Source organism: Dipodomys ordii, unplaced genomic scaffold (assembly GCF_000151885.1).
Source record: "Dipodomys ordii isolate 6190 unplaced genomic scaffold, Dord_2.0 Scaffold55, whole genome shotgun sequence".
Taxonomy (NCBI): Eukaryota; Metazoa; Chordata; class Mammalia; order Rodentia; family Heteromyidae; genus Dipodomys; species Dipodomys ordii.
Genome location: NW_012267271.1, coordinates 3,092,164 through 3,108,292, shown reverse-complemented (window position 1 = coordinate 3,108,292; position 16,129 = coordinate 3,092,164). Strand labels below are relative to the sequence as shown.

At 51.5% G+C, this 16,129-nt stretch overlaps 1 protein-coding gene across 1 annotated transcript in view; it reads right to left on the bottom strand.

The window, feature by feature from the left end:
- Mvb12b (multivesicular body subunit 12B) overlaps window positions 1-16,129 on the bottom strand; it is a 153,560-nt gene that overhangs the window by 68,044 nt on the left and 69,387 nt on the right. The window contains exon 6 of the mRNA XM_013021529.1: window positions 12,903-12,997. Within this exon, the coding sequence (XP_012876983.1) occupies window positions 12,903-12,997 (95 nt within the window). The remainder of the gene's footprint in view (window positions 1-12,902; window positions 12,998-16,129) is intronic.

Here is a 16,129-nt window from a genome sequence, read left to right as displayed (position 1 = left end):
AGGGCCCAGAGATGTGGCTCAAACAGTAGAAGGCTTGCTTAGTAAGCATGAGGGCCTGAGTTCAAATCCTGGTGCTGTCAAAAGAAAAGAAAGGAAAAGGGAAATTGATGTTGATTTAAACAGTGACAAGTTCTCTTTATTAAAATTGTTTTAAGCTAGGTGCTGGGGGCTCAAGCCTATAATCCTAGCTATTCAGGAGACTGAGATCTGAGGATCAAAACCAGCCCAGACAGAAAAGTCCCTCAGACTCTTATCTCCAATAAACTACTCAGAAAAAGCAAGAAGTAGCACTGTGGATCAAGAGGTAGAGTCCTAGCTTTGAGCACAAAGAGGCTCAGGGACAGCTCCTAGGCCCTGAATTCAGGCCCCAAGATTGGCAAAAAAAAAAAAAAAAAGTTTTAGCCAATAACAGACCAGAGTGTGGAGCAATTTCTGACTTCTGAGTTAGGGGGGCAGACTGGCTTTCTATGATTCCAGAAGGCCCCTGGTCTGTGCATGTCCCTCCAAGTGCCCACTTCTCTCTCAGCCCTCACGTGGAGGCAGTACTACACGGGGAGTGGCACCTGTGCTTCCTGGGATATGGTAGGTGCATGGCTGGATTGGAGGAATCTGTGACAGTCACAGATACAGTTCCTGTCCATTCTCTTGAATCTATTCAAGTTCAGAGCCAGCCTGGGCGAAGACAAGTCTGTGAGAAGCTTATTTCCAATTAGTCAGCAGAAAACCAAAAGTGGAGCTGTGGCTCAAATGATAGAGTGCCAGCTATGAGCAAAAAAGTCAAGTGAGAGCACAAAGCCAAGTTGAAGCCCTAGTATGTACGTATACACACACACACACACACACACACACACACACACACACAAACACACACACACACACACCCTGAAGAAAGAAACCATTCAAAACTACAAAAGAAAATGGGCTAAATCTCACTTAAACTGTCTAGATCAATGCAGCTACCAAGACTGATCTGACAACAAATACTGAACACTACTGGGTCCAGGGCTGGGTGCTAGGCACTTGCCAGCCAAGGAAACAGTACCTTCTACCCTTTCACAGTACACCCTCAACTCTGGCTGAGGAACCAGACACTGAACCATCTGTTATAATCAAAGACATGGGAAACCAAGCTTTTGACCAAAGTGTTAGAAAAAGCATCAATAGCCCAAAGGTTCACTGGCCCCAGAAGCGACCCATCCTGAGTGACAAAGGCACCCGTGAGTGATGGCCCTTGCAATTCATGATTCTAAGGACTCTCTCTCTCTTGAGTGAAGCAGGAGCTCCACGGGCTCAGGGCATATTTCAGGTAAACACACAGCCATGGAACATAAAGATGGTGTGTTTATTGCCTCTAGGTAGCAAGCGATTAAGGACTCCTAAGTGTGTCACCAGAAGCGATGCCTAGGGCCAACGAGGCGGGCTGTTCTCTCTCACTCACAATTATGGATGTCACCTGGCTGGTGGATCTGTGAGATCCTTCATGCATGAGAAACCACTCTCCAACAAAGGATCTCACCTTGGAGAGGTGTTCTGCATCCTTCATTGTCTTAGAGACAATGCAAAGACAAATCTGAGGAGGAAAGAGCCTCCTCTGGATATGTGATAAATAATTCCAGCTGAGCTCCAGCCTGGAGAACTGAAGTTCTCTTTTGTTTGTTTGTTTGTGCTGAAATACCATACACGGGGTTAGGATTCTCACTGACCATTAATAAAACAAGGAGGGAGAAAACACATTCAGAATTCAGGACAGAAATGCAGAAGGAATGACAAAGGATGGATTGGGGTGCCCTGTCCATACAGGAAAAAGGCGGATCACGGTCCTTCTGTATAGCTGTCAGTCATGAGATATGTCTGCCCCCACACTGAGGAAGGAGGCTCGCAGTGAGAGGTGCAGAAGGGGAACTTCTGATGTTCTCCCCAAAGTTCTCACAGCCCGTGTCTCCTCCCAAGGCCCTGCTGAGTGAGGCCTGTGACTTCACGTGCTCAGCCAGCCATCCCAGTCTGGAACCTGCTACCCAGATTCCACTGTCATGATGCAGCAAGACATGTGGCCACTGAAGAATGGGGGAGTTCAAAGCTGGCAGAAGAAATCTGGACTAGAAGCTCATGGGTCACAGGCTCGGGCTGTTCCAGATTGCTAGCCGGGATATGCAGGGTCAGGATCGGCTTGTGTCTCTAGGCTTAGTTATCCACAGGTTGAGCCTTAAAAGGCTCACGCTTCAAAACAGGGCAGCAGGTGGCGTAAGGAGGCATCATGGGACCCCTGCCTGGGGACAAGGTGGAGACCCAGGTTGGGGAGGGGAGACCAAAGGCTCCATCTCAGTGAGCGCCTGGCGGGCTTGGGCCTCCCACCATGAGTAGTGGGCTCAGAGGACGTCAATGCCCGAAAGACTACACAAGCTGTCCCAGCTCCTGACGTGGGGTGGGGGTGGCCACTACACACCTTTCTGGGCTGAGAAGGAATGTGACAATTATGATGGCAGAGTGCACCCCGGGCCCTGCTGCATCCTGGACACAGCTCTGACCCTCACCACAATCCCATCACCGTCATCTCTACAGACCAAGAAACTAGCAAGGGCTGGTGGGTGGCACCCAGGGTCACTTCAAGGTGGGAGGCCTGTGCCCCCTCTGCCACATCCCTGCCCGGTTCTGGTCCCCGGGGAACTTGGGGAGCCTTGGCAGCTAAGCATACAAGGCCTCCCTCAGCTAGGTTCCAGATGATCAGTGATGGATCAGTGATGTGGAGAGAGCCAGGTGGCATGTAGTCTTGGAACAAGTCATTCTAGCCATGCGCCATTTTCCACCTTCTGGATGGTGAGGAAACATGGCCACAAAAGCCTGGACCAGAAGACATCCTCCGCCCAGTGTGGCAGAACTCAAGTAATGAGTCCAAGATCTGGGTTTGAATCACAGCTCTGGATACTACTGGGGGTGAGTTGGACTCCCCAAACCCAACCTGTGTCAAGGACAGGGAAAACTGGGACAAGTGACAAAATGCACTGAGAATGCACACTAACACTTTGTGTGCATGCGTGGTGAGAGCTACTAAATAAGCCAATTAATTTAATTCATTTTAATAGAGTGAAAGCAACTTCGGCTCCCTAAATGTGTTCAAATGAAAGAAGTTGCCTTAATTACATCATTTACCTCTCTCAGCTGAGAGTTCATTATTTTGAGAGAGAGAGAGAGACAGACAGAGCCAGAGCCAGAGACAGACAGACAGAGACAGAGACAAAAACAAAGGCCTGTTGGCAGGGGTGTCTGGGAAGGGCAGATGAGAAGAGCTGGGACTAAGTGGCCCCTTTGTCCAGCCTGGTCCTGCAAGGCCCACGCTCACACCACTCACCGGAAAGAAATTACAAGGGCCCTGGAGGGGGGCACACTTTTGCGGAAACAAACAAACAAACAAACTAGAAGGCAGACAAGAAGGCAGACGCCTGGAAAGGTGCCAGAAATCTGGGTGCAAGAGTATGCTTGGATAGTGGGATGCCTATGAAGCCCGGGACCTCTAGAAGCATCAGCCAGCCACCTCTGGGCTACCCCAAACCCCTCCTTCCCACGTTCCCACACAGCCCTAGCAGCAGGCAATACCACATTCACCTTGGGCCCCGGACAAGGCCGGCACCATGTGGCTGGGTTCCATACCCTGGCTAGCTGTTGGGAGCACAGGCTGCCCCCACCCCCCTCCACTCGTTTACCCAGGGCCCCTCATGGCTTCACCCATGGAGTTAAGAAGGGGACGCGTGGCCCATGAAACCACTGCTGCCCAGGTTCTGCCACATTGGAAAGCACACAGAGCGAAAGCACAGCAGGAGGGCGGCCAGCTTTTAAAGAGCACTGAAGTGTCTTTCACCTCATAATGTTCTTATTTTTTCACCATGACGAAACAGGGCAGGAATGAGCACCAGCGAAGGCCCGCAGCCGGGCAGGGCCCCCGACAGGCGCTTTTCCTCCTTCCAGCAAAGGCGCACCGAAGCTTTTATAGGAGCTGCCGGCTCACCGTGCCAAACCCGTCTCTCCTGCCTGACCCTGAGCCGTTATTCTGTCACCTCCCCAGAAAGGGACTGTGGGCTGCTTGCCACAGGAAATAGCCCACTTCTAGGCGATGATGCATGACTGAGTCTCGGCTTCCAGGAGGTGCTGGACTGAGCTGAGCCCGGCCTGTTAGTGCAAGTACCTCTGGACTGAGGGAGAAACTTTCAGATGGAATTGTTTATATCAAAATTCTCCACGGGAGCGCAGGGCTCAGATGCAGACCAACGCTGGGCATGTGCCAATGTGTCTTGGGCAAAAATTCTCAACTCTGGGGGCTTCTCCGTGGCTCAAACTTCTCAGAGGAGGTGAATATGAGACACGTGATACTGCTTCCTGGTTTACAATATTCTCACAAACCCCGGACCCCTGCAACCAGTCAGGAGAGGAAGGGAGCAGTCGCTATATTCTTTTTCCAGATGTAAATAACCAGCATGGAGTGACTTGCCCAAGGTAGCACAATACGGAGCTCCATGGCACGTGCATGTGTTGTGCAGTGTACAACCTGGGCAGCTGTTCGCAGCAGCTCTGTACAATGGCTAGAACGTGTGTCAGGCATGATTCTGATCCTGTGCGTAGCTTCCCATTGCCTGGCCCACAGCAGCTCCCAGTGTCTGATGAATGACAGGAGAGGTGAACGATATGCTTTCCTTGCCTTTGTTTATTTATATCTCCTCCCTTTGTTTATGTACATCCTCCTCCATTGTAGCGCATAGAAGGCTGCCAGTGGCGTGTCAGAAGCTCAAGATGCTCACAGCAGTGTGTGGGGTGAACCAGGAGGAGAGGGGCAGGAAGGTACGTTTCCCCACCTGGCTACAGGGGCTCTGGTAGGATTCGAGGAAGATAGAGAAGCAGAGACAGATGCAGGGAGGCAGCAGGGCAGATACACAGAGACGCAGGCAGGGGGGTCACAGGTGGCAGATAACTGGGCAGGTGAGGATGGACGCAGTCAGCAGTGTCCTGGGGGTGGGGAGGGGTCATATGGGTTAGAATGGAGGAGCAAAGGGGCTTCAACTATGCTTTGGGGAGGAGAGAGAGAGAGAGAGGAGAGAGAGAGAGGGGGAGAGGGGGGGGGAGAGAGAGAGGGAGAGTGTGTATGTGTGTGTTGGGGGGAGGCAGCTGGCACCCAAGTGACTGACTACGTACGGCCAGAAAGGCCAGGCTTCCAGGAGAGCTGGGGAAGTGCTGGCACCAGAGCTCAGCCAGATGTTGGGAGTGAGGAGACACAGGAGAGTAAAGAGAGACCACGCCACAACACTCCACTCCAAGGGACTCGCCAGGGTCCTGGGCTGCGGCTTGGCCTTGCTCAGGAGTCAGGTGGCCCAGACCCCAGGGCAGAAATCCCAGGGACTGTCTCCTGGTGGCATCGTGGAGTTGCTCAGGGCAGCCAAGCTCCAGGAGGGCAGAGCTCCCCGAGCGCCCACACGTCTGCCTGTGCACGCTGTTCATTAACTCCAGTGACACGGCTACCCTGCCTGATGTATAAAAGCTCATCCAATTAGCCAGGCCTACATGAATATTTGCACTCTTAAATCTTTTTGCATTTCGAAAGGGTTAAAGCTTATTATTAGCATATAATTTACAGTCCTTTCTCCCAGGAAAGGAATAATGCACAGTAAATGCCACATTCATTTTAATAATACATGTTACAGTCTGTGCCCAACATCTGCACAAAGGTAAAGGAGACAGATTTTTTTGACATGTCCCACTCTGCCATCTAAACACAGGCTTTTTGTTTCTTAAGTGACGGAAGGTTTAATCAAGAAAGCAGGCAATTCATCAATCGAAACAAGGCAGCGTGCGTGCGCCTGACAGCACACACATGGTTGTGTACGAAGCAAACCTGGCCACCTGTCAACCGCCCCTTTACATCAGGATATACAAATACGCTCTGCGAGCAATTCCCCGTCCGCGCCCGCTCCCTTCTTCTTCTGCTTATTATATTTTTCTTTATACTCGATGTTGTTGTCAGTCAGGGGCCAGAGGAGATGGATAGACAAGGCCAGAACAGGTGATGATAAAAATTTATACACCTTTCCCGTGACTTATTTCCTCCTTGATCTGAGTGCCATTATTAGAAATACTTGTTTTCTCACTTCATTCAGGAATTTTTCCCCCCTCTGGGGTATGGCCAAGCACAGTCCCTCTACAGGACTCTTGTCACCCTCTCAAATACCCTCCTACACCACCCCTGTCTCCTTAGGCAGCTCTGCAAACCCCAGGGGCAAGAAAAGGAAGGCGGAGGTCAGAAATGCAAGACTCACTGCCTTGGGCCATAGAAGACAAAGGAACAGGGACACAGAGTTGTGACAGTGGTTCCAGGGCATGGTCTTTCCTTCCAGTGGTTATCAGCGACACATCGGCCTCATGTACCAACAAACGGGAAAGACTTGCTAGAACACGGGTATGAATTCTGTGTGTGGGACTGTAAGCACTGATGCTGAGCGACCGTTAGCACACCTCACGCAGAAAGAAACACCATTCTCACGAGTCCTGCGGATGGAGTCTATCAGCCTCTGTTTCCCTGGCCATGAAGGTACAAAGTTGATGTTTAAAATCCCTCCCCCCCCCCAATTGGGAGACAGAGATAGCATAATCATGACAAACACAAGGGAAAGTGTGTCTGGGCTGTGTCATCCACGCAGTGAGGCTCTCAAGGATCCCGCTTTAAGATACACACAGGCTTTTTTTTTTTTTATATCATCATGAGATGAAGAAGTGGTGGTAGAAATCTTATCCGATTGGATGAAATATATAAATCATGAATTTCATAATACTGATAATTAAATGTCCATCTTCCAATTTAAATGAGGACTAGATTAAAACTGCATGGAGAAGGCCGATACTCAGAAATCATTAATTATTTTTAATTGCTTCATGCCTTCCCAGCCCGATGTCAGTGTTGCCCGGCTCAGCCATGGATCTGTTTCAGCTAGAATCTTCCTCCTCTCTGTACTGACAGGAGGACGAGCTCTGTCCTGAGCACTTGCACGTGTTCTGGTGTCAAACCTCTTGCCAGGGTGGGAGTGGGGGAGTGGGAGGAGGAGGGGGGTCTACGAGGGAATTGCTGTGTCAAGAAAAAGTCCAAAAGGAAAAAAACGAAAACTCATCAAAAGCTAGCAGCAGAGTGTACTAGGGCAGATCCTGGTAGTAGCTTTTGTCCTGGTACAACCATGTGCCCCTGTCCCCTTTGTAAGTCATCCACTGGTGCTGATGGCTCATGGACGATGCCAGCGTGGCCCCTGCCCAGCTGCTGAGGTGGGCCCGGGCCGGGGCCAGCTGCAGAGGAGGCATCACGTGCTCTGCTCTGGGTGTTGGGAGGATTTTGGCTTCCTTATCTGCCTGTTTTAATATGTATTAATGTGAGTCTGTTATCTTACACTACAATGTCACTTCTTTTTTCAAGAAGAAAGACAAGTTTCCTTTGGATTAAAAGTAAAACCTTTTACGTGTGGGAAAGAAATTCATTTGTAATAGCAGCAGCAGGAGAAGCAGAACAAGCTTGCCCCTGATAGCCAATGCCTTCTGTTACAAAGGCAGCCCCGGGACTGAGGGAGACATTCGTGAGGTGGGAAAGCGGCCGTGAGCCCCCCTGGCTGGGCCCTTTTTACAGGGCCTCCAGCATGAGGTCTGGACAGGCATGGGTCAGGTTTGGGCAGGAAGCTGGGCAGATCTGTCTTTCAGACATGTCTGAGGTCTCCAGTTCCTAACACACATCTGACTCAACTCTGTTTTATTTGTGCCAGTTCTGGGGCTTGAACTCAGAGTCTTGCACTCTTGCTTGGATTTTGTGCTCAAGTCTAGCCCTCTACCACTTGAGCCACAGCTCCACTTCCAGCTCTTTTTTGTTAAATGGAAATTAGAGTCTCTTGGATGTGTCTGTCTGGGTTCGCTTTGAAGCAGGGTCCTCAGATCTCAGCTTCCTGAATAGCCGGGATTACAGATGTGAGCCACTGGCACCTAGCTCATACATTAGTTTTCATAGGTATGGATGAGGCAGTTATTCATGTGGATATAACGCAGAAGAGGGCAGAAGTAAAGAAACAAGTCTCTTTGAAACCAGAAGCACGCCTCTGGTCCATAGAGATGTTTCACTCGCTCTGTGTGGCTTTCAAGGAATCCATGGGAGCCTTCATCCATCATGGATGGCTTTTCGAGGGAAGATTACTCTCTGGGCTCAGAGAGTGGAAGCGTTAACTTCTTCCCTAGCAACTGGTTTATTTTCATCCATCTGGAGATTGCCTCTGACTGGGAACCAAACCCAGAGGCTCCTGGATACAACCACACTTGATTCCTACCCTAGTCTTAACCTGCTGTCTTCTTACCCCATGTTCATCTCATTACAGGTATTTGGGGAGGCTTCCTGGAACTCTCCCAGAGCAGGAGAAATAGAATCTAATGAATGCTCAGATATCCGATCATGTAAAAGAGAATTTTACTGGAAAATATGAGGAGGGGTGAGGCAGTCTGGGATCAAAATGCTAAGATAGAAGAATGTATCGTACACATAAGACATGCTTAAAAAGAAAATCTCCAGCCAAGTAGAGTTCTGGGGGAGGGAGGGCTCTGAGGGTGAAATCTGGAGAAATCCCCATGGTCTTCATGGGGGCCAGGTCTTCCACAGCACCTGGGGCCTCCACAGAGGCCAGGTCTCCCCCAGTATGTTCAAATGCCCGCAAGACAGTGAGACTCACACAGGAAGGAGACATGAGCCTCCACACATCCAGAGGAAGTACAGGAGGCAAAATTATGGTCACAAAAAAAGGAAGAAAGGAAAAAAGCAAGAGTGTTTCTGCTGAGGACAGAGGCCGGAGTGGGCAAGCGTGCTGCGGAAGGGCCAGAGGATAGGCAGTGCAGGCTTTGCAGCCATCAGGTGTCTGCGTCTGTCACGCGTCTCTGTTACTAACCTGTGAAAGCAGCTGTGAGCAACCTGCTAAGGAACATGAGTGGCTGAGTTTCAATAAATCTTTATTTAGAGTTCATGTCATTTTTACATGTCAATGAACAGTATTCTTTTACTTTTTTTCCCAACTACTTATCGAAGACTCTCTGGGTGATGGGAGCTTGAGGAGCGAAGGTGGTGGGTGAGTGAGTGAGTGACTGCTGGGTCCTGGCTGGAGGCTGGGGGGGAAAGGGCAGTGAGGCTGTGATGGAAGAATCTGGAACCATGGATGTTGGGATAGCTCAAGTGGAGTGGATGGGGCTTCGGGGACTGGATGAGAAGAGGCAGAGGCTATATTCTCAAAATGGGACAAGCAAATCATCGATTTGTGGTCTAGAAGTGACCTAAATCCATAACATTCTAACTGGTAAAATGTTTTATGACCCAAGAAGCTTATGAACACTCAAGAGAACCCCCTGGGTGGTCGCTGGGGTAGTGGGCTTTACTGAGAGCCGAGAGCATGCTGCATGAATGCCGGATTTGTGTTTTTCTCATCACACAAGCAACCCATGCTATTGTAGGAAAAGAAGAAATGGCAAGGAGGCCAGAGAAAAGGAGAGGAGAGAAGTCTAGAAAGTCAGCAAGCTAGCATGGACAACTGCAGAACTTCAGACAAAGTTTTTAAATGTGACCACGCTGAGCATCCCTCCTGCTTAGCAATATTCACATATTCCGTTCTAGCTAAATCTCTCTTTTTTCTTTAATAGCTGTAAAGTTAAGGCCACTGGTTGGATATTTTGCAATGTAACCATTTTTTTTCCTTGTTTAGGAGGCATTTAAGATGTACCTAACTTGCCAATGCTGCTTTGGAATATATATTTTTTAAAGCAAGTGCTTTGTCCTCGTGGGTAAATCTTTTTGCACACCTGTAAACATTTTGCTAGAACAGATTCCCAAAGAGGAAGTGTGAGATTGAAGATTTGCTGCACAGCCATTGTGACTGGGGCACAAGGTGGCAGAGCAGGGCACATCAAGGGGCACGTGCCTCAGGGACTTAGCATCAGGCCAGCAAAAGTTCCTCACCCTACTTCTGTGAGCAAGAGAGAAATATTTACTGGATTGTGTAGATCCAGCCCATCTGGATGATGGGATGCAGAGTACCCCAGGTTGAAGCAAGGCGGGGCCTAGGTCAATGAGGATGGACGCCATAGACACAAACTGGGCCAGAAGGACAGGCACCTCCAGAGCAGGAAGGTGTGCAAGCAGCCAATCAGGGAGACCAGCTGCCCTGGGAGTATGCTGGGCCACATCCTTCCCTCTGTGTGTGTGTGTGTGAACTCAGTGTGTGTGTGTGTGTGTGTGTGTGTGTGTGAACTCAGGGCCTGGGTGCTCACCTTCAGCTTTTTCATTTAAGGCTGATGCTCTACCATTTGAGCCACAACTCCACTTTCAGCCTTTTGCTGGTTAACTGAAGATAAGAGTCTTACAGCTCCATGAACCTTCCTGCCTAGGCTGGCTTTGAACTGTGATCCTCAGATCTCAGCCTCCTGAGTAGCTAGAATTACAGGTATGAGACGCTAGCATCTGGCTCATGCTTTCATTTCTTTATGAAGGCTCTATGAGGGTCCTTGTGCCAGGGACAGAATGTGTATGGTCTCTGCTGCTGCCCCGTCACCTCTGGGCTGGGGCTCTCCATCTGCAGGTGTGGTATGGTGAACTGCTTTTGTTCAAAGTCCAGGTAAAGGGACAGTAAGCAGGCACACCACAGGGATAACATTTAAAAGTAACCAGGAGTATGCATTAGTATGGGCTGCCTTGCAAACTTCTAATTACATTGTTTTGAAGTCTACTTATCTTAGCAAGGAATCAGAGGACCTCAGGGACCATATAGAACATGCCAGAATGTTCAGCAAAGGCTAGTGGCTGAACTGTGCTGCAGATGTGGGCCAGGGCTGGCTTAGGAGGAGCACAGGTTGATGACTCATTTCATTATAGCAGAGCTCCAGCTATGGAGGTACGGGCACTAGCGTGGGTGCTGGGACCTGGGGTATGCTTCCTGAACAGTTTTTGGAATGAACAACGGGAAACCCTCATTTTGCAGGAGCAAGCTGAGATGGGCTACTTGGCACCAGCTGTGGTTTACGAGGGGGTGGCAGGGTGGTCTCTGTTCTCTTCTCGTGAGTGAGGCAGGGGCAGGCTGCCAGTGAGGGGTGGGCAGGCTTCCCAGTTTACACCCTGATTGCCCAGTGCTGAGCTTGCAGGCCTGATGGAGCCAGAGGGTCCTGGGGGGCGGGGAGGGCGCACAGGGGGCACAGCGGTTCTGGCAGCAGCTATAGAGCACTCTGGATGCTGGAAGAGCAATTTGGTGCCTGCAGTGGCTGAGGAGGCCTAAGTTGGTTGGTATGGACCTGAGCTTCAACTCCTTCTGCAAGCTAAAATCCCAGTGAGTATCACTTAAGAAATGCAGGAGGAAGTTCCTGAATGACTTCCTCTGTGTCCTGAGGCTGGTACCTTGCTATTACTCAACTAGCAGCTGAAATGAACCCAGACAACACCTCATCAACATGGCAGGGTGAGAACACAGTGGGAGAAAATCAGACAGCAACGTTCCTGCCAGACCAGAGGAGATTTCACTCTGCGGGGGCCTTCGCTACAAAAAAAAAAAAATCCCAACAACCCACCAAACAGCTGGGAAAGCCATCAGAGAGGACAGGGATGGTGGTGGAGGCCAGCACGGCACCAGAGAGAGGTTTTCCAGCTGCAAAGGGGGAAGTCGCCTTGTGTGACAGCGCTGTCTTTGCTCACTATCTGACAAGGGTGGCCAGGCAGGATCTCATGGGCCTCTTACGTGCTGCTCTGCCAGCAGACATCTGGGGAAATCGTCAGCTTTTCTACGAAAGCGGTCATCTTTCCACACTTGTTATGCTCTCCTGAAATAGCCAGCGCACAGAAGCAGCTCTCCCAAGAGGCCCTTTTCTTAGACAAACTGCTCCCTGGGCCCTGGAGAGCCAGGCTCCTGGAGTACAGCCAGCTACGGGGTGGGCAGTGGGGGGGAGGGAAGGAGCACCTCCCAGGTCTTTCTTCCCAGCAGGAGTGTTGCCCAGAAATGGAACCAACTAGATTTGGCTTAGACTTCTAAACCTATTAGGGACTGATCAGAACGAGAGAAAGTAATACTGACAAGAATTATGCCATTGTTCTAGTTCATCTATTTAGTAACCCGAAGTTGCAATTTTTAGAAAAAAGGGAAAAAAAAAGAGATTACCTTTTAAATAACCGATTCATTATGGTACATGAATGAATGCCATGTTCCCCTGTTCGGAACGTCACTCAGCATTAGGGGTGCACAGTGGTAAGTGGCACTGATTTACCACTTCCCCTCACACACACCTCTGCCCGATGGTCCAAGATAATCAGAGGCGAATTTGTGAGTTTCCCCATGTCTTAGCAAGTCACCTGTCCTACCTGGACCTAATGAATCTCAATTCTGTAATCAGGCTGCTAAAGTTCCCCTCGCTCCTTGAGAAGGCTCCTTCATCGGCAGTGAGGGCCGATGAAGTTCCTGCCAAGTGAACTTTATCAGTTTCAAGGCTGAGTTCCGACACGGCAGACTCGAACTCCGGGTGTGTGAGACGCAGACAGCCTGACCATAAGCCGACTACAAACAATCAGAGGCCAGGGGACTTGGATCTGGCTGGGCAAGTGAGGAAGCCTAGCTTAGCTCGGCACTGCTCTGAGAGCCCGTGGATCCCACGGAGACCCGCCAGGGTCTGGCCCGTGAGCAGTGAGGTGAGGATTCTCTGAGAACTTCCCTTCGAGCTGGAGAAACCCACACATTGTTTTTCATTGTTGGTTTTGAAACATGACTATTAGGCGGTTACACAAGAAGGGGGACCCTGCAGGGCTGAGAGTCATGAGACAGACAGCAGCAAAGGTGACACAGGAGACGCGGGCCAGGCAGGCAGCCCGCAACGGAGACCCCACATACCTGAAATGGCATACAAGTTAGAGTGCTGGTACTCGTAGTCCGTGCGGGTGCTGTTCCTACCTCGGAAGGTGGCAGGCAGCGTTAGCGAGATGTGCCTGAGAGAGACAGAGACAAAAGTGGTTATAAGCACTGTGCCAGGAATAGTCCCCAGGACTCGGACAGCGCCCCAACGCCATCGGTAGCTAAAGCACAGCACCAGGCAGGGAGGGTAGGCACTGCTGGACAGCCCCACCCTCTTGTCCCCTAGCCTCGGCCTCCTAAGACATCCTGAGGCCTCCACACACCAGCAGCCAACCCGCCTCCATGCTGGAGGGAACATTCGGGAGGAAGAAAGGGTCTCCAAGGCCTCACAGTGTGTCCAAGGGCACCAGAGAGGTGGACACGCAGGGCCAGGCCTCCACACACTGGCATCAAAATGCCTAGCTCTGAACAGAAGCCACCCCACGACCCCCACACCTGCCAGCAGGGCTGCTGAGGACCAAGGTACAGTGGCTCCTTGGAACGGAGGTGCTGGGTTTTATTGCCAGATGAGCCCAGGTAGCACCCTGTTCTGAGCAGCAGTGCCCCCTGGAGAGAGCTCAGTAAGTACCTTCCATGGGTCCACACTGCCTTTAACAGATCATACAGGAGCATGTGGTCAGCAGTGGCCACCCCATCCGGAGGGGCAGGGGGAAGGAGTGGAGGGGGAAGGGTTTGAAATGTCCAGTAGCCCGTGCTTGGGCCACACCTAGATACTTCCAGATCGCAGGAGAGCTGCCAAAGTCACCATGCCCTTTTCATGACACATGTGGACACACTCCAATAGCCTGCAGCGTGAACAGACTCCTGGGAGGGAGGGTTCAAAGCTGTGATGACCCCATGGGCAGAGAAGCCTTGCAGGGCAAGGAAACCACTGAGGCCGCATCTGTGGGCCACAGGCCTGCAGGCCCAACCAGTCCGAGCCAGCTCAGGATGGGGCTTCCCGGCAGAGTCACCATGTGAGACCTCTGTCAGCTGTGGCCTCGGTGCATGGGGGCAGTGAGCATGGGAGGAGGGGCTGGCCGGGTGCCAGCCAGTCACATCTGGAGTCCTAGTTAATCAGGAAGGGGAGATCTATGGCTCGTGGTTGGAAACCTTCCCTGGCAGGCAATCAGCAAGAAAGCCAGAAGTGAAGCTGTGGTTCAAGTGGTGGAGTGCCCGTCTTGAATGAATATGTAAGTGACAGCATGAGTCTCTGAATTCAAGTCCATGTAGCAACCAAAATAAACTGAGGAAGAAGAGAAGGAGGAGGAGGAGCAAGAGGAGGAAGAGGAGGAAGAGGAGGGAGGAGGAGCCGCTGCCGCTACCATGTTCTGGGATGGGTGAGATTCTAGAAGGATCCCCCCAGGAAGTTAGGTGAAACCGTGCTTTGCTGTGGGTCCAGGGCACAGGCAGGCTATGACGCTACAAAGGTAAACCAAGGCCAGATGGAAACAGACTCCAAATGCACAGCAAAGTGCTTTGGGTTTTGTTCTCTGGGGTGGAGGTTCCCCAATTCTGTCCTTCCTCTCATGGCACAGAGGCGCTGGGTCCCTGGGACTAGCCAACAACACAAGTGCACAAGCATGGCTCCGGGGAGCCCCGTTCAGTGGCCTGTTGGGTTGCAGCCCAGAAGTCTGCTTCTCACAAGCCCAGGGCAGGGAACCCTGTGTGGTCCAAGCTGCTGTGGAAGGCCAGTACAGTCCATCAATGCCTCTGACCACCGCACTCAGCCAATGAAGTGTGCGAACAGAAGAATGAATTACTGCCCGTGGTTGTGGCTGAGCAGAACTGGAACGGTGACAGCGGGGTCTCCGGGTGGCAGGCTGGGGCACGCGGCTGTCATGCCGTCTCTTACAGGTCCTCGCCGTGTCCCGGGTGGTCTGTGGAAGGAGCAGGCCCAGAGCTGAATGAAGATGCTGTTGCCTGCTCAGCTGTGGCGAAGAATTCCATGGCGGCAACTGCAGAGCCAGAGGCCACTGTGGCCCTTCTGAGTGATTCCAGGGTGCCATCTATGACAACGGCCTGGGCTAGGCACCCTTTGTCCCACTGGAGGTCCCGGACCTCCAGTAGTCAGATAGAATATGCTGTTTCCAGGTGCATAATCCTTGCAAGGTGCATCCGGCCTCCCTAAGGGCCTAAGTCCGTCCTAGGCTACAGAGGCCACTCCCAGGCTGGAAGTGCAAGCGCAGCTCAGGACCGCAGCCACGTACATCTACAGAGCGCAGGAAGACCAGAGGACTTGGATGCTGCCAAAGGTGGGAATGGGGTCACACACCCATCCACACAGATCCGTGGAGGGACATGAAGGTGTCCAGAGTCTCTTGAACACCTGCTCCCGAGCATGCACTCAGGGAGCAGGAAGAAGACAGGGCTGCGCGAGGTGGGCCGGGGCTCTGGGGTGATTTCCCAGGACAAGGACCCAGGAGGGGACTGAGGACCCAAGGGAGACTGAGGGCCGGGGGGAGAGGCGGAGAGCTCAGGCCCTGCCACAGCCCAGGGCCAGCAGGAAAGTCTAAAAGGAGACCAGGGAGAACCACAGAGCCACAGAATTTGGGGGCCTGGCAAGAGCTCCCTTCTGCCCTAAAGAACTTTTAGGCAGAGACTCAACAGGATCCAACTGACGGGTTTAACGGCTCCCCTGCCTGTGGGACAGGGAGGAGGTGAAGCCGAGGTGTGAAGGTGGATGATGGGAAATGGACACTGCCACAAGACCACACACAGTTACTCAGCACCTGCTGAATACAGACCTCAAATTCCTCTAAATCGCCCACCGTAGTTCCCTAGATGGGCAACTTTGGAGAAATTAAAAAGAGTTGTGAGAGGAAGCCAGGGAGCCTGGTTCTGTAGCTGCTCCATCTACCCAGGGCTTCCCAGCCAAACCTTCCTGTCTCTCTACATGGGCTCAGACAGATTGGCTCTCGCCTGTAACTCTCCCTGGCAAGGCTTGCTTCCCTTCCTTGAATCCACACGCCCCCCTCCTCGCCCCCTTAAAAGGTGTTGTTTTCAGGGGGCCTGGAGTTCTCCCAGTGGCCTCTTCCTCCTTCTCCTTTCACCACTTGACCTCCATTCTTCTTCACTTATTTCCCAAACTCCTATTCATCCTCCAAGACCCCACCTACCTCTCCTCTCTTTGGTAGGATGGCCAGACTGGGCATCTGTGTGTCTTCTCTTATCATTTTGACCTCCTCAATAGTAGGGCCAAATCTCTTCAATTTTGGACTCCATTT